General features: G+C 56.8%; 5 protein-coding genes across 5 annotated transcripts; 3 read left to right on the forward strand and 2 right to left on the reverse strand.

Moving 5' to 3' along the window:
- Positions 1-539: 539 nt before the first annotated feature.
- Positions 540-5,260, forward strand: D7B24_006390 (uncharacterized protein; the record flags this gene model as incomplete). The annotated part of the gene is made up of 3 exons (XM_028640521.1): positions 540-1,362; positions 1,424-1,800; positions 2,822-5,260. 3 exons carry the CDS (start codon positions 540-542, stop codon positions 5,258-5,260), a joined length of 3,639 nt encoding a protein of 1,212 aa, XP_028495272.1.
- Positions 5,261-5,566: 306 nt separating this feature from the next.
- D7B24_006391 (uncharacterized protein) lies at positions 5,567-7,816 on the reverse strand (the record flags this gene model as incomplete). Its single annotated transcript, XM_028640522.1, has 3 exons — positions 5,567-5,669; positions 5,726-7,313; positions 7,390-7,816. 3 exons carry the CDS (start codon positions 7,814-7,816, stop codon positions 5,567-5,569), a joined length of 2,118 nt encoding a protein of 705 aa, XP_028495273.1.
- Positions 7,817-10,223: 2,407 nt separating this feature from the next.
- Positions 10,224-10,871, forward strand: D7B24_006392 (uncharacterized protein; the record flags this gene model as incomplete). The annotated part of the gene is made up of 3 exons (XM_028640523.1): positions 10,224-10,302; positions 10,357-10,485; positions 10,570-10,871. The coding sequence occupies 3 exons, from the start codon at positions 10,224-10,226 to the stop codon at positions 10,869-10,871; spliced, it is 510 nt and encodes a 169-aa protein (XP_028495274.1).
- Positions 10,872-12,217: 1,346 nt separating this feature from the next.
- Positions 12,218-13,888, forward strand: MET17_1 (Homocysteine synthase; the record flags this gene model as incomplete). The annotated part of the gene is made up of 6 exons (XM_028640524.1): positions 12,218-12,267; positions 12,343-12,481; positions 12,544-12,903; positions 12,957-13,555; positions 13,605-13,668; positions 13,724-13,888. The coding sequence occupies 6 exons, from the start codon at positions 12,218-12,220 to the stop codon at positions 13,886-13,888; spliced, it is 1,377 nt and encodes a 458-aa protein (XP_028495275.1).
- A 1,835-nt stretch (positions 13,889-15,723) lies between these two features.
- Positions 15,724-17,476, reverse strand: D7B24_006394 (uncharacterized protein; the record flags this gene model as incomplete). The annotated part of the gene is made up of 4 exons (XM_028640525.1): positions 15,724-15,925; positions 15,976-16,192; positions 16,261-16,733; positions 16,782-17,476. 4 exons carry the CDS (start codon positions 17,474-17,476, stop codon positions 15,724-15,726), a joined length of 1,587 nt encoding a protein of 528 aa, XP_028495276.1.
- Between the last annotated feature and the right edge of the window lie 453 nt (positions 17,477-17,929).

The raw sequence follows: 17,929 nt of genomic DNA on the forward strand, positions 1-17,929 counted from the left end.
CACAAATGCCCATCGCGGGGTCATTGCGTCTCCGTAGCACCGAGAGTTTCCTTGTTGCGATACTCGCATTCTGCAGTGATACTGTTGCGGACGGCTTGCCGCAATATGACAACACTTTCGGTGGATCCCATTCGCATCGCCAGCCGCAGAAAGCCAACGCTCCCGGTGGATCTCATGCGCGATGTCTACCGCAACCCACGCGGCTGCGGCTCCCTCTGTCCGAGGTGTTGCGGAGCTGGCGCCGCACGCTTTGCCCATTGCGGTAACAGTGATTTCGTGTTGGTGTCACGAGTCAGTGATGCCGCGTCGTTGTGGGCGTTTTGCGGGGGTTAAGTCTGGAGTTGTGCGGGGGAATTGTTCGAGGATGCGTCTTAGTCTCGTAGTGTGATATTGTTGGCCTGGTGGTATATATTTCGACTTTTTGCGAATCCGCGAGGATGACGTTGAAAGCGTTGCTTCTATAATTCTTTCTTCTCCGTTGACCGCTTACTTCACGCCACTTGTGCACACTCTTTCCCTTAGGAGTTCGTCCCTTGAACATGCCTTTTGAAACGAAAGCCGTCGAGCGCCTCACAGCAATCGTCGATAATGCCTGCGCCGACACAAAGTCTGACATCCCAGGCGCCACGGTTGTCATAATCGGCAAAGACGGAAACGAGCTCTTTGCCCACGCGGCAGGAAAACGCGGCGTTGCTTCCAATGACCCCATGGCTCTCGAATCAATATTCTGGATCGCCTCTTGCACCAAGCTCCTCACCGGTATCGCCTGTATGCAGCTCGTTGAAGAGGGCATTTTGAAGCTCGATGATGGCGACCACCTGGAGAAGTTGTGTCCAGAGCTTAAAGACCTCAAGGTGTTGCGGGCTGACGGCTCGCTTGAGGCTAAGAAGAGGAGTATCACATTGAGAATGCTTCTTACGCACACGGCGGGTTTCGGATATACCTTCTTCAACGAGCGACTCAGAGACTGGGCATTTCCGGCAGGAGTGGATGAGTTCTCTGGCCGGTTTGAGGACATGAAGACGCCTTTGCTCTTCCAACCTGGCGAGGGATGGGAGTATGGCGTCAATATCGACTGGGCGGGTGTAGCGCTGCAGCGGGCGACAGGCCTGACGTTGAACGAATTTCTGCAGAAGAGGCTGTTTCAACCGCTCGGAATCGTCGACATGTCGATGATCCCCGGTGAAGACATGCGTTCAAGGCTGGCGTACATGCATCAGAGGGATGCTGATGGCACGCTGAGGCCGAGAGACCATCTCCAGCGATTGCCATTGGTGATCGACCCCAACAACAACGACGAGGTCGCCAGCGTATTCAACAGCGGTGGTGCCGGCATGTTCGCGAGACCGCAGGAGTACTGCAGTGAGTTCACCATCCAGTGAGCGGACATTCAGCACGTATTGTACTAACGGCTGCCGCACAGAGGTCCTGGCTGTTCTCCTGAATGATGGCACTTGCGCACGGACTGGAACCCAGATACTGCGCAAGGATACGGTCGATGAGATGTTTCGTAACCAGATCCCCGAGTTTCCCAACTACAGCCGCCAAGGGATTCCGGCGGCAAAGCCTGACCTCACACTTCCCCTGGGCGAGTTGTATCCGACGGCCGATAACGCGCCTCAGGGTTGGGGCATCACGTTTATGATGCCAAATGCAGACGCAACTGGAAGGTCAAAGGGCACAGGACATTGGGCTGGATTGGCAAATCTGTGGTGGTGGTGTGACCGGGAGAAGGGCATCGCTGGCATGGTGGCGACGCAGCTGCTGCCGTTTGCTGATGGCAAGGTGCTGAATCTGTGGGTTGGGGTTGAAGCTGCGGCGTATGAAGCTCTTCGGGCGTGATGATGTGATGGTCGACGACTCTGCTCAGGTCGGAAGTCAAGAAAAGAGTTTGTCTTAATCTTCAATGCTTTAATACCGATGATTCTCAGTGAACAGCGAGCCATACGTGTGAGACGGCCTCGGTCGGTCAAGATGGTGGTTCTAGTCCCGTTGGCAACGGTGAAGCGCTGGTGATGAGGCCTCGGCACCGCGAAGAACGGCAAGTGGTAACCACTGCACCTGCCCCCTTCCCCGAGATAGCTACCTGGGTAGAGCAAGTGCAAAGAAGAAACAGGAACAGGGCAGGTCCTAGTACAGTAGCTCCTGGGGGGGTTGTCCTGGAGGGGTTGTCCTGGAGGGGCCTACCGAGGGTGGGTCCGGGGTAGCGGAGCCAAAATGCGGGGGTGACAACTCGGGCGGGGACCGCAGGTCATGCCTGCCCCCGTCTTGCGTCTCCCTTATCCACTCCTGCCTTCCTCCCCTGACTTGGTGGGATGAACCCTACTCGCCTCTTTTCGTCTGTCCCCCTTCGCATTTTCACTGCCAAGAGTAACAGGATCCCACCTTGCTCTTGGGGATGCGTAAATATCACAACGCCTGCGACCAATGTCGCAAGTCCAAGAGGGCTTGTGACGTTCCTCGACTCGTACTGCCAGAGCAGACCTCCGGCAGTGCCATATCTCTCTTAGACCAGGGTCTCCAACGTGAGTGCCTCACATCCCTCAATGAACCGGACTCCAAACATGCCGCACACAGTTACTCCCTATCCCAAGTTGTAATGCTCATTGCTGATTTATGCTCAGCACCCAAGGTTCGACCTTGTTCCTACTGTCAAAAGACGAACAAGACGTGTACCGTTGAATGGGCATGGTCACAACTCAAAGTTGCCGGTGCTATTGAGGCAGCCTCTCGCGGTGACCTTGGACTCGACCATGCAAGCCGCCTTCCACAAACAACACCGACAGAACCATTCGCACATAACGAAACATGCCCTGGACAGGTGGCAGGCGAGGTTTCGTGGCAACGGACCAACCTCCAAACAAGTCTTCCCGCTGACCCAGCTGTGGCCTTTATCGATCTAGACGAGCCTCTCAACTTTCCCACCCAGCCGCCAGACATGCTACTAGTGAACTTCGAGGCGAGCCTTTACGCAGGGATGCCTGAGCCCGTCGACACTGCGACCACAGAAACCGATCCTGCGGCATCAGGGACGCTTGAAGTACTATTCCGGGAGTCCTCGGCCGGCCACGTACCTTTCGTCTGGCCTCCACCGCTACCAGACATTGATTGTGACGCCCGCGTCAGCGTTTCCGAGTCGACAGAATTCACCAATCCCTTCGAATACTCACCTCAAGACTTGACTTCATCGCCCCTCTTTTCAGAAATGTCTGATCTTCCAGCAGAAATACCAGGGGAGAGAGCACACAAGCGCCGGAGACGGAACCGCCGGCCTTCGAGCCCCTCCCTGTCCCCCTTTTGCGCCTCCAACGCCCTTGTCTCCAGAACCAACAGCGGCTTCATTTCGACCAATCTTCTCCAAATTTACCACGACGTGCTCGAACACAGTCTCTCCTGCTGGCTCACCGAAGTGACATGCCCTTACAAAGGCGCCCGCGGCAGGGACGAAGGACGCAGACTCGCCGAGTGGGGGCCTTCGTGGTCAAACCGCATATTTCACCGAACTGTTCAACTTGACCGCGCTGCGCAGACCGCGGGTCTGGTGAGAATGACGGCATTAGAAGGCCGGTCTGCGGACAGAGCGCTCCATTTTGCCATCATGGCGTTTGCAACGCAGTGGGCGCAGGGAAGTCGGCGACAAGGCGAAACCTATCCAGTCCCACGCTTTGCCTCACCGCATGAGACCTTTGACGAACTTGTCGAGGAGAGCTTCGATCGGGACCTGCAGCGATACTTTTGGAACCAATCCAAGAAGGCCCTGCAGGAGACGGAATACATCGAGTGTTACAGGGTCGCAGCTGCTGAGATGGTCCTCAGTCTCGCGCAGAGGCCATGGGCGCAGGATGACGTCGATGACTTTCTCGGCGAGCGTGAGCGTGCGCGAACTCTGGATGGTGCCTTCGAGACAGGGTCAATTATGTCGAGAATCGCGTGCGCCATCTCGAGGGACGGCCCTCCCGTCCATATTGAGAGGGCTACTCGAAAGATGCACATTCTCAAGTCTCGCTTCATTTCAGCTAGCCAAAAGGCAGCCAAGGCACAAGGGCGCACCGCGACCCAAGCCATGCATATCATGACACCCGAAAACGAGACGACAGTCGGATTACTCTACTGGCTCGCTGTCATGTTCGACACGCTCTCCTCGTCCATGGACGAGCGTCCTGTGACGGTGACGGACCAAGACTGCCAGCACGACGACCTCCCGCCCAGCGAAGCAGAAAATGACAGGTGGCATGTCGATCTCTTCATCAAAGATACGCTAGAGGCGCCCTCTCAGCGCCTACGCTGGCCGTGCTCCTACGAAGACGCCGCCGAGGCCGTGACACGCTCCGGTCCCGTCAAGGTCCTACTGTACCGTCACGTCTCTTACCTTCAGACCCTCCTCCGGCGCGGTCAAGCGGGCGCGCGCATCGAGGAGACTCTCGCGGCCACGACTTCGCTCTATCGATACTGGAACGTTACGCACGGCGCCTTCTTCCGCGACCTGCTGCGCGACTTTGACGCCGTGCCTGGTCGCATACGGAGCTGGTTCTTCTGCATCTCCGCCCACTGGCACCTCGCTGTGCTCATGTTTGCCGACCTCGTCGAGCAGATTGACGACGAGGGCCTCGGTCTGCCGTCAGCGGGGCGCAGGCGCGCCGCTGCCAGGATGGTGGCCGCCATGCGGGAGACGAGCGTCAGGGAGCTGGCGGACCTGGCGGGCGTCGCGACACCCCGAGCGGCGGGCACGGAGCCGCACCTGCCGGGCTTCCACCACGCCGTCAACGAGGGGACCGTCCTCGCCGAGCCGTGGACCATAATCCTCATTAGGGCCTTCTCGCGGGCGGCGGTGCTGATCATGGAGGAGGCGGACAACTATCGACGGTACGGCCTGGTGCGGTCGTGGGGCGGGCCGCATGAAGGCTGGAACAGCCTCGAGCGCGCTGACGACTGCATCCGGACGCTTTTCTACCTGGGGAAGAAGTCGGACATGGCGAGGCGCGTGGCTGATATCCTCTCCGACGCGCTGGCGTCTCTCCGTCTCGCCGACGACGGACCACCGCTCGGTGGCCATGGGGGCGACGGCGCGGCCGGCCGAGGCGGCGGCAGCAGCACATCGCTAGGAAGCGAGGGCAAAACGGCGGCGACTGGGGGTTCCTCAACCGAAAGCTGGACGGCGGCGACGGAGAGCGATCTCGCGTCTTCGGGCGGTTGGGGTGAAGCGGGAACGTACTGGAATGTATCATCATTAGGGGGTGCCGGTTTGGCGATTTGCGGTTGAATCAGGGCAGGTGCTGGCGCATATGGCAATGGGGTAGGACAAGTCAAAATGCAGAATACTTGTCATCATGACGAACAGCTCAGATCTTCCGACACTGTCATGTGTATTTGTATTTTGCACAGCACAATCTGGGTTGCACAAGACAAGCAGAACCATGACGACGAATATGAATGTGCCAATCGAATGGCGAGACGCTCAAATTTCAGACTATGATCGGATATGATACAAGCTTCAGCAACTTCCGACATACGATATCGGTCATGACGGCTCCGTTGCAGCCAACTCCATGGCGACACCACGCGCCGCTTACAGCTTGGCCTTAGTCGAGGTCTCGGCCTCAACCTCGACGTACATGCGGTCAATCTCGGCGCGGAAGGCCCTGGCCGTCTGCGGTCTCTTGAGCTTGAGCCTGCATCGACATGATTAGTAAAAGTCTTCTGGGCAAGAAAGCACGCGAGTACATACGTCGGTGTCAGGAGCTCATTGTCGATCGTGAAGGGGTCGATGGCCAGGTGAATGGCGCGCACGCGCTCGTAGCTGTTGAACTTGTGGTTGCGGCCAATCTTGTCAATCTCGGCGAGCAGCGCCTTCTTGACCTTGGGGTCCTGCGCGGCGGCCTTGAGGGCGGCCGTGTCGGCCTTGTCAATGGTCTTCTTGAGCTGCTTGCTCGCAAATGGTGCAAAGTTCTCGGGGTCGATGCCAAAGACGGCGACGAGCGTGGACTGCTGGGGATCGCCGTGGACGTAGGCCGTGGCGAGAAGGCTGGAGCTGCCGAGGTAGACGTTCTCGATGCGCTCGGGGGAGATGTACTCGCCCTGGGAGAGCTTGAGGACGTTCTTCTTGCGGTCGACAATCTTGAAGCGGCCGAGGCTGTCGACCTCGGCAATGTCGCCCGTGTGGAACCAGCCGTCGGCGTCGATGGTCTTGGCCGTCTCCTCGGGGTTCTTGTAGTACTCCTTGAAGATGTTGGGTCCGCGGAGAAGCAGCTCGCCGCGAGGGTTGGGCTTGTCGGTGACGTTGTACTCCAAATCGGGAACGGACTCGAGGCAGATCTCGTTGCAGTAGCAAGGGGCGCCAATGTTACCGGTGGAGAAGTCCGTCTTGTGCTGGACAGAGGACACGGCGTACGACTCGGTGAGACCGTATCCCTGCATGAAGTTGTTGCCGAAGGCAGCGCGGAGGAACTCCTGGACCTCAGGGTCGAGCTGAGCACTGCCGCTGATCATGCTGTGAGCCTTGGTGAGACCGACGGCAGCCCTGACCTTGGGGGTCCAGATCTTGTCGTAGAGGAAATGCGTGTTGTGGGCCTTGCCAGCGGGCAGCTTCATCGAGGCCTTCTTGGTGTCGATGGCGCGGCGAGACAGAGCGCCCTTAAAGCCATCGGCCTGAACTGTGGCCACCTTGATAGCCGAGTTGAAGCGGTTGAAGAGACGAGGCACGGAGATGAAGCCGGTGGGCTGCAGAATCTTCATGTCTTCGACGAGGCCGAGAACATCGCCGCGGAAGAAGCCGATGCTGGCACCTTCTGCCAGGGCAATGGCGTCAATCATGCGGCCGTAGATATGAGCCAGAGGCAGGTAGGACAGGTGGATGTCGACGTGAGAAACGGTAGAGAAGGCCCTGCCGCCGGACACGGCAGCGACGGCGTTGGCATGGGTCAAGACAACACCTTTGGGGAGTCCGGTGGTGCCAGATGTGTAGTTGATGGTCTGGAGATCCTCGGGGCGAGGGGGGTGCATGGGGCGGCCAGAGCGGAGACCAATGGCCTCGACATCGGCCATGGAGTAGATCTTGATGCCAAGGTTGGCAGCAATGTCGGTCAGGACGGAAAGCTTGGAGTGGCCGGCCTGTTCACCGGCATCGAGGGCATCGAGCGAGATGAGGGCCTTGAGGGTGGGCAGTCTCGGGGCGAGCTTCAGGAGGGTGGCAATGTGCGGCAGCGAGGTGACGACGGTGGTCAGCTCGGCGTGGTTGATGATGTACTCGGTGGTCTCGGGACCCAGGGTCTCGTAGAGAGACACGGTGTATAGAGACTGCGAGGCAGCAGCGAGATCTGGAAGTGGGGATCAGCATTTCTGTCACACTTTTCCCATGCATGGCACTCCGTGTCTCTCGTCATTGCAACGTACCGGTGATGTGCCACTCGGGGCGGTTCGGCGACCACAGGCCGACACCGTACTTCTCTCGAGTCTCACCGAGCTCGCGGTGGACCTCAACGAGACCAGCGCCAAAGTTCTTGCGGCGCTCAGCGACCTCACTGTAGGAGATCCAGGTGTACTTGTTCTCCCAGTCGCGCGTCGCCGGGTCCCAGGCACGGTGGCCGAGGCAGCGCCAGTTGGGGTACTTTTGAGCGGCAGCCTCAAAGGTGTCGTGCATGGTCTGGATGTTGGGGTCGAGGGTGGTCATCAAAGGACCATCGCGAGCGCGCCAGTGACGGTAGATGGCGGAACGACCCTCCTTTTCGGAGCCCGGGATGGGGAGGCCATAGGGAGAGCCGGGCGGCGGGGGCGCAGACAGCTTCTTGATGAGCGCGGCGGTGTCGACGGCGGGAGCCATGTTGGCGAGGTCGTGGTGATGGGATGCTGAGGGAGGGGCCTTGGGGAGGAGGAGGAGGGGATGGTCGCAGACGGAGCGAGGGGAGCACAATGGCCGCGGATGGGTGCTCAGTTGTATCGAAAATGGAAAAGATACAGGAGGAAGAAGAGGACGAGGGTGGGCTGGGCGACGATGAATGGAGGGCTTCTCGACCTGGAGTTGAGGATGGGAAGGACAGAGATGAAATGAGGAGAAAGGCTCCAGAGGCTCGGACTGCTTTCCTTGGACGACGTGAAGGCCGAGGAGCTCAGGACCAATCCTCAGCTGTGCCTCGGCACCTCCACAGTGGGCCTGTGGGCGCCCCGCCACAGCCTGGGGTTTCCGCACTGCGCCCTGTGTGACTACAGCAGAGTAGCCGTCGCCCTAGGCCCAACCTGGTACGCGTTCCCCGTGGCAAACCGAGGCGCTGTCTCTGGTGCGAGGTGCGCGAGGAGGAAGATGAGAGATCAGTCGTTGCGAGCTCGCCATGCTGGAATGCATGTCGGCATGCATGTCTTGGTGTTTGCATGCATGTCTTGTGCTGTCATGTTTGGCATGCGAGAGGCACCGCCGGAAGCTAATGGCTCTACAGCAGTCTTCAGCACTGTACTTAGGTACCCTCAGTGATGTTACCCCTTAAGCCGCTCCTGACATGCTGACCTTGAGTGCCGCCTTAGGTCATGCGGCCCAGATCACCAGGATGCTAGGTACCTACCAGGGACCGTTCTGCTGACTACTACAGGCACACAAAGAAGATAGACTCATTCTCAACCTTCGCTCAGCTGACACGAGATGCCTCTCGATTCGCCTGCTCAATGCCAACTGCTCTCACCTCAGCCACCGCTGTCTTTCCGATCCTCAACTATCCAACAGCAAATGAGAGAAGCTAGAAATCGTGCTTACGCTGACCCTCAACCGGAAATGAGATACCCCAGCTTTCACATGCAAGGATCTGTCCTTAGCACCGCTCGCCCCGGTTTCTCTGGCCAATACCGGCGAGCCACAAGCGACCCGACCCCGATGATCGCCCATCCGATTCCTCCGATCCGGGTGCCGGTCTTCCCAGCTGCCCGCTTTCTTCACGCGCGCAGTCGTGCCGTTCGGCGACGCGGGTCGACCGGGGGTGAGCCACAAAGCCACCATTGCGCATCAATCTTGTACAACGAGGTGTCAACCATTGCGTAATAACGGGAAGTCGGGATTGAACACTGCTAAAACGACCTTTCCCTTTCGAGGCCAATCTACCAGGAGCCCATCATACCAGGAGGTCACGTCTAAGGTAAAATGCCCACCCATATGTATATGTACGCTCCATGTTCCTTCCATCATTCGACCTTACATCGTCGACATGCCAAGACGAACCAACCCGCCATCTGGTCTCTAAATCTGGGGACGTCTCTCTGGTGTGTGTATGTCTCTCTCTCTCCCTCTTGCGCCCGGAAGATCGGCTCTCGCAACCCTCTCCATCTGAACCATCCGACCATTTGAACCAACAAACCTGAAGACCTGAAGACACAAAGCGCATCGTCTTGGCATGATGAAACTGGTCCTGACGTCAAACTTCAGGCGATTCCGATCTGGGCGTCGCACTCGAGTCGAGTGCTCATGAACGACTTAGGGCTGGCAGTCAAACTTGCCGACTTGATCGGAGCTCGGCCTGGTGGGGTCAGTGCTTGTCCTGCCTTAGACGATGAGCAGCTCGGAACAGAGAGCGCCCTCCCCTGAATGTCGACGCAGCGCATGTCATACCTTTGAACCAACCCTGCCATGTTGCTATTTTGACGTCGACTCGCTTGAACATGCAGCGATCATAGAATGGAGGCAAATTGGTAGTCAGGCAGCCCGCCCGCCAATCACCCATCCCATCTTCGCTGGGTCCCCAAACGCATGGGCACGCCCCCGACAAGTGCGTTGTTTCGGGTTGACCCTCAAACCTGGCCATCCGTCACCGCGTGCGTGCACACGCCTTATGCGCCCCCCAGCCCAGAAGTCGTAAGGGGGGCACGATACCGCCCGAGTGACGAAACAGACGACGGGGGTCCTCTCACCAGACAAAAGCGTCTCGACTGCCGCCGCCCCCTTGATGAAGTGCTTGGCATTGTCGTGATTATCTATCGTCTCGACTCCCGTGCTTTGCAGGTTTCATTCTCTCTCATCTCTGCCTCTTCCTCTCTTTACCTTCCTCTCTTTCCATACTCCTCATCCCACCTGTCATTCCAGTAACCTCGTTGAGCAGGGCTCTCGTTTTCGACGATTCTCCTTCCGTTGTATATCTTTACTCATCAAAAGTGAGCTTGCCGGTTGAGTTCGCTGGAGAATAATTGGGAAACGTTCCGATCGCTTTACGATAAGAAGAAACGAATACGCAGTCGAACATACAAGAACAACAATGGCGATTAATCTGATGCTTCCTCTGAGGGTCGTCCAGGCCTTCCTGGCCATGGCCGTGCTCGTCCTGTCGGCCTTTGGTACGTCCAACTCGCCTTTCGTCGCTCACAACGGGCGTCACTAACGCGCAGCAGTGGCCAACTGGTACAACGTGAGCACTCTGACGGCGTCGCCGCCGCAGATCAACTTTCTCATCGTCTCGCCTCTGATTTCTCTCCTGTCGATTGTCTATCTGGAGGTCGTCCCGCGTTACGCTCCACGTGGTGAGTTGCTTCCTGTTCATCTCCCACATCCTGGACGCTCAGTCTGCATCAAGATGAGAAGGAGATCATGCTGACACGAGAAAGCGTCCCACCCCTGGGCCGCCATGGCGTGCGAGTTCATCAACACGCTTTTCTACTTTGCGGGCTTCATCGCGCTGTCCGTCTTTCTGGGCCGTCTGCGATTCTGCCGCGGTTCCGTGTGCGGCGCGGCGCGGGCGGATGCCATTTTCGCGGCGGCACAGTTCGTCGCGTGGTCGGCCTCGGCGGCGCTCACGGGCAAGATTGTGTTTAAGGGCGGGTTGAGGCGCAAGGCGGCGCCGGGACCCGTGCCTGCGCCCTCGGGGCTCGCGCCGCCGCCGCCGGTGAAGCAGGAGGCTTATGCGTAAACGTTGGTGGGGTGGACGGCAGAAGACGCGATGAACGGTGGGGTGGTGGGATATGTGTCGGGACGAAAGCTCGCTGTGACGGTGAATCTGCTCAGTATGCGGGCGGCAGTGAGACTGCCGCTGGCGATGGTTAGCGCTCGTAGGTGTCATCCAAAACAGGCGTTCAGTTAGTCCGCGAATTGGATCATCGTCATGCATCTGGTCTGCGTTGGGTGGACGTATCATGTAGTCAGATGAGGGACTAGTGATGGCGATAATGATGATGCATTATGATGAATTTTTGGAAAGGATAATGAACCCCTGCTCATCAGGGTGTGTAGTTTGCTGTGCGTTCACCCATCATTCACTTTCAGCAGCTCACCCTCTTCTTCTTCTGGTGTGTACATGGTACATGTAGATCCCAACTGCTGCCTCACCAAGCGAAACTACCCCTCCATTCCCCACCAAACCCTGTTGGGTGCCCCTGCTTGTGCCCCTCCTTTTTTTTTCTTATGGCTGGGGCTTTTTGGTCAATCAGGTAGGCAGCTTGGGAGGTACCTATGCAGGTAGGTAGTACCCTTTGCGCAACGATGGCAGGCACAGAGGGCACGTTCTTGCCGGCCCAGATCTGGTGTATTCGTGAGGCAAGCACGATGGCGCCTTGTCATATCCCGAGGCCTCTTCTGCCTCTGCTCTCGCACGCCCATATGCCCATATGCCCATGCCGCTGAGCCTAATCCTGAGTGGCTTCTCTTACACCTTCAAATCCCGAAATGGACCATCGTGGCCCGCCAGCGCGGGATGTCGCCTGTCACGACCTTCTTCAAAGGAGCTATGGCATTTTCGCGTCGATGGCGTGCTCTGCGCCAACCCCACACCGTTTCCTATATCGGACTCTAAACGCGTTGGGCTGGACCCCGACTCGCCCACTCGCCCACTCACCCGCGTCGCCAGGCCTCAGAAAGACATGCGATCACCGCCCCCGTGGCTCAAGCCATCGGGTAATCTGTGCCTGTGCCTGTACTGCAGCACCTCGTCACTCCACGGAGAGGTGGGGGGAGGGGCTAAAAGCTGAGCTGCGTTTCCTATCCGACAGGCCTAGCGGCCGCGGGGCTGGCTTTCTCACTGCTGGCCCCCTCGATGGCATCATGTCCTCACCAAAACCCGAGCACCTCCCCTCCTCTCGGCTGACCTGACCTGCCTCTGCTCCTCACCTCTCTCGCTCTCCAGCCTGTGACGCTTACCCCTTCCCAAGCTGTCTTCTCTCTCGCGACGTCTACAGAGACCGATCGCGAACTTCGCCGCATCTCTCTCTCTCTCTCTCCCTCTTACACACTTTCACCCCATACTTTCGCAACGCTGTAGCCATGGCCGACGAGGCGCCCAAGAACTTCGAGACGCTGCAGCTGCACGCTGGGTACGTCGCGATGGCCTACTGGCCCCATTGTGTTGGTGCCTCGCAAAGAACCACCTGAACTGACCTCGAATGAAGCCAGGAGCCTGACCCGACCACCAAGTCGCGTGCTGTCCCCATCTATGCCACCACGAGCTTCGTCTTCGATGATTCGGCCCACGGTGCTAGGCTTTTTGGCCTCAAGGAGTTCGGCAACATCTACAGCCGCATCGGAAACGTGAGTCGCTCCGTCAAGCATCGGCTTTCATGGGCGCACCAACTAACGCGCCCTCCTCACAGCCTACTGTCGACGTCTTCGAGAAGCGCATTGCCGCTCTCGAGGGTGGTGTCGCTGCCGTAGCCACGTCTTCCGGTCAGTCTGCGCAGTTCATCGCCATCAATGCCCTCGCCCACGCCGGTGACAACATTGTCTCCACGTCCCTGCTGTACGGTGGCACCTACAACCAGTTCAAGGTCTTCCTTCCCCGCCTCGGAATCACGACCAAGTTCGCCGACGGCGACAAGGTCGAGGACATTGAGGCTCTGATCGACGACAAGACCAAGGCCGTCTACGTTGAGAGCATTGGCAACCCCAAGTACAACGTCCCCGACCTCGAGGCCATTGCCAAGGTCGCCCACGCCAAGGGTGTGCCCGTCATCGTAGGTTGTCCCAGTAGCCATTGCATCTCTGTGCGTCCGCTAACATTCCCCAGGTCGACAACACCTTCGGTGCCGGAGGCTACTTCATCCGCCCCATCGAGCACGGCGCCGACATTGTCGTCCATTCCGCCACCAAGTGGATCGGTGGTCACGGTACTACCGTCGCCGGTGTCATTGTCGACAGCGGCAAGTTCAACTGGGGCGAGCACGCCGAGCGCTTTCCTCAGTTCGTCGAGCCCTCCGAGGGCTACCACGGCCTCAAGTTCTGGGAGACCTTTGGCCCCATCAGCTTTGCCATCCGCGCCCGCGTTGAGATCTTGCGCGACCTCGGCGCCACTCTTAACCCCTTCGCCGCCCAGCAGCTCCTCATCGGTATTGAGACCCTGTCGCTGCGTGCCGAGCGCCACGCCTCGAACGCCCTGGCCCTCGCCAAGTATCTCGAGAACAGCAGCTACGTTAACTGGGTCTCTTACCCTGGTCTCGAGAGCCACCCCTACCACGAGACAGCCAAGAAGTACCTCAAGCGTGGCTTCGGTGGTGTCCTGAGCTTCGGTGTCAAGGGCGGCGGTGCTGCTGGCTCCCAAGTTGTCGACAACTTCAAACTGATTTCCAACCTGGCCAACGTTGGCGATTCCAAGACGCTCGCTATCCAGTACGTTGCATATTCGCCACTTCCAAATCTCCAAGCTAACAATTTCTAGCCCCTGGAACACTACCCACGAGCAGCTCTCCGATGAGGAGAAGAAGGCGTCTGGCGTCAGCGAGGTAAGAAGTAGTATCGTGGTTCCGAACAAGACAATGACTAACGCCACCTCCACAGGACCTCATCCGTATCTCGGTCGGTACCGAGCACATCGACGATATTATTGCCGATTTCGAACAGGCTTTCAAGGCCTCCTCGGCTACGACCACCAAGGGCGAGGAGAAGAGCAACGAGCTGCCCGTCGGCGAAGGCAAGAGCGAGGACGCGCCTCTGGCCCCGTGAGGTTGTGACGGTGATGAAGATATAAACGAATGAATACCCATGAATACTTTGCCAGTTATCTCACAATACTCTCCTTTCTTTTGTGTCCATTTTCTATGCTTTGCGGTGAGAATCTCTGTTCCAGTCTTCGCCTTAATGAAATAGCATAATATTCGCAGGGAAGCTTCGTATTACTTGAGGGGTCTCCCAGCCGCCACACCATCAAAGTCCTAGATAGGCCGACCGTCTAACAAAACGCTGCGCCTCAATTATCCACCAGCTATTATGTAACTTAAGATGAGATACTTATTTGTTTCACTCCCCCTTCACACTTTGTCTTAGCCCAGGATATGGCCGCGTCCCAGGAGCCTTGCCAGGTCCAGAAGGGTGTGTTCAGCCAAAGCTGGTATTGCGTGGTGCATGTTGAAAGCTGTTCCCGAATATAGGAATGATAGCTTTCTTTGAGGTTTCGGTCGAGTGCCGAATCTCATTGACGCCAGCCCTCGCATCAGTTCCGGTACTCGTTGGGGCGGTTTCGTTATGCAACGAACGCTGGTGCGTACTATCCATGCGTAGGCAGTCATCAAGCAAGCAAGTGGTATAGACGAGGGTGGCCGAACGTCCCGTTTTTGCTTCTTTGCAGGCTGCCATGCCCAGTAAGGTCATTCCTGTCACTGTTGCACTTTTCTAAACACCTTGTGAGATGTACCCCTGGTCTTACGGTCAGGGTCGAGCATCCGGTCTTGAACATAGTCGAGAAAATCGACTATGGATGATTTTCCATCACCAACTCACCCGTCTCTGACCAGCTTTCGAAGTCACTGTATGTCGACCGTGTCAGTGAAATGCCCCCTCTGAAGGAGACGGGTGCAGCGCGCGAGTTCACCTTGGCAACGCTATCCTTGAGTTTGAGCTTTTCTTCCTCGGCACAGGGAAATAACAATTTGCAGCTGTCGCCGATGCGAAATGTAGCGCATAGCTCGACAATGTGCTTGCGTCGAAAGTTTCGTAGGTTGCTACTCTCTTTCTCAAAGCTCGAGAACACGGCTGGCGAATTTATCTTACCCCCTTCAGTAAGAGTTTTGAGCGCAAAGACTATGTTGGGCGGCTGCTCGAGATGAATCATTGATTCCTTCTCGTTCTTGAATTCTAGACCAAGGGTCCCGGGGTGCGAATCCGACTCAGAAAAGCATGAAGATCATGGTGCACATGAACCGTCTGAACGATACCGAACCCTCCTGTTTCGATTTTGGGGCCGATATGCGTCCATGGCATGATCGTCCCGTTGTCAATAAGATTAGAACGAGGTCGGCTTCGTGTCACGATCCGGTTATTTTCAAACAAATCGTATTATCGTATCAAAGGAAGTATAGTTTACTATGATCAAAGGTATAGACTATGACTTCAAAGTATCCAAGTGTCATGAGGCATTCCAGTCTATTTATGATGGCTATGTGGTAAGACCCTCGTTGGCTAAGTGTGAGCCCAATCTGAATGGCTCACTCGTCGGTTAGGATCCGATGATATGGGTTCATGGATCACAGTGATCCTGACATATCAAGGATCCTCTATCCTGAGCTTTGAGCAAAGGGGCCATGTGACGTAAACCGTCCTTGTAGTTCTTGTTTTATCGGTCCGCGGCCGCATCCCCATGCCTGGTCGGTTTTGGACCGTGCCTAGGGCCTTGATTGTTGTTTTAGTGTAGGCGAGGTCATCCGAATAGATAACCTATATCCTTTGCAATATGATTGTCGGGCGAAACTTCAAATCTGTAGACGAGTAGCATCTCTCCCTCTTCTTTCTGAACAATCCTCATAAGAAGTTCCAGGTTCGTATGAAAGTATGCTTAGGGGCGCTCAAACCCTCTTCAAGCCCACCCAGAGATCGTTGGCTAACTTAGTCGTAATCGTCATGCCCTGCAGCATGGGCCGATCATCTCTGGCTTCGATGCTACCAAATGTCTGGAAAAGCCTCACGAGGAAGTAGCCCATCTGTGTGAGCGCAAACTGTTGTCCGATGCAAACCCTTGGTCCACCAGAGAACGGGATGTATTCCCACCTGCGGCTGTCAATAGCCGATATCGGGAAGAAAAATAGGGGGAAACTCACGAGACGCGTAGTTCGCTCCATCGCTCTGGACGGAATTCCTCGGCGTCTGGGCCAAATATGTCCTCTCTGCGCTGGATGGCGAAGAAAGACCACCGCACGGCATTTCCCTTAGGGACGAACACCGGCGACTTTCCATCGGGTCCGCCGCCCACAGGAAGGACGGTATCCCTTGCAGCAGAGCGGGAGAGGCTTGCGACAGGAGGAAATAGACGAAGAGCTACCACGTTGTAAGCACATATATTTTTCTCTTCTTCCGCCACAAAACCTTGGTAGAGTTGAGCCTACCTTCTTTCATTACCATGTTCAGGTACTTCATTTGCTTCAGGGTCTCCCACGTGATCTCGGCACCACCTAGGCTGTCAATTTCGGTCCTCAAGGTCACAACGATATCAGGGCGCCTGGCAAGGACCCATAGCAGCGATGCCAAGATACCGGCGGTCGTGTCTCGGCCAGCAAGGATAAGGGCAAGAAGCTGTGACCGAATGTACTGAGGATCCCGTCCAGAGTCGACCATCTCATTGAGGAAGACGTAGCTGCGTTCGGGGGCTCGCTTCTCAGCTTGCACCTTCTCCACGTAGTCATCGACAAAGCGGTGCACGAAACGCAGGCCTTCGTCAAACTTTTTATCCCTATCCAGGAAGGCCATGACGCCGAGGCGAGCGCGGTTCGCCGAGCGGGCGTTGACGTAGTCGAACGTCTTAAAGAACTCGACGGCTTCTGCCGAGGGATTTGTGAGCGTGTTTGTCGAGTGTCCAAACCTGAAAATGTGAGACTATTGGAACCACTTGCAGACGGAAGATGCCTACATGAATTCGGTGGCAGAGTCCATGGTCATCCTGTACAAGAGATCCTGCAACTCCACCCTTTGACCATCTTTGGGAATCTTGTCGAGGAAGCGATTGACATGTTTCTTGAAGCATGCCAAATCGGCTATCTGGTTCCGGACGAAGCTGGGGCGCATAGTGGCTCGAGCATCGTGCCAGAGCGCACCGTTGGCCGAAAAGATGGCATGAGGGCCGAGGATGGGCAGGACAGCGTCGAGTCGTGGGCCAGCGACGACCCAGTCATCAAAGGACGATGCGAGAATTGCCTTGAGGTTCTCCGGCTCGTTTGTCATGAGAACCCATTTGCCGAGCGCCTTGACCCAGAACGTGTTGCCGACGCGCTTGAAGGTGCTCTGCCAGTGCTCCAGGAGCACGTTGCCCTTCATGGCCTTGAGCGAGAGTCGTAACCAATCAAGCCCCAGTATCGGGTCAGAATGGGGGTACACAGGTGCAGGGAGGCAGCTCTGGGAGCGCATCTTGGACAAATACCTGGCCTTGCTGTACTGGGTCATGGCAATCGGAGCCAGGATCATGGCGAGAACAGGTGATGCGGCATAGTGGACGGGAGTATTGTGTCGATTGGTCTTGGTCTGAGAGAAGTATACCTCCACAACGGTCCATGAAATATAGGCAGTTAGGACAGCCGACAGGCAAAAGTGAACAATGTGTGGTGCCATGGCCGGTGTGGTGATGTTCACGACGCGGAGGCTTGGTGTCATGCCATCTAGAAATGATGAAAGCCGGGCAATGGCTGGATTGTCGCACCTTATAGTACCAACGACGAGTCAGCTCAGCCAGCTTGAATTCATCCCGATGCAACCCAGGGGAGGGGGGGGTTCGATCAGCCATCGGCGTGAAGCACGTGAAGGCGAGGTGCGGGGGAGCTCAACATCTTCAGAAGAAAGGGAAAACTTAATGCTACGCTAATCGCGAAGGAAATTCATATTCCCCGATTGATGACGGCCCTACTATTGATGGCCAAATTCATACAGACTCATTCCCGCAGGGTCGGTTCATAGTAAGGATACGACGTAGGCAAGAAACCACAACATACCATGTAGTGTGTGACGTTGACCCCGGTAGGTCCCGCGGTGCGTAGATCCCGGACTCCGGCCTTCACTGGGTGGCAG

This window comes from Verticillium nonalfalfae (genome assembly GCF_003724135.2).
Source record: "Verticillium nonalfalfae strain VnAa140/NRRL 66861 chromosome Unknown scaffold_45, whole genome shotgun sequence".
Lineage (NCBI taxonomy): Eukaryota > Fungi > Ascomycota > Sordariomycetes > Glomerellales > Plectosphaerellaceae > Verticillium > Verticillium nonalfalfae.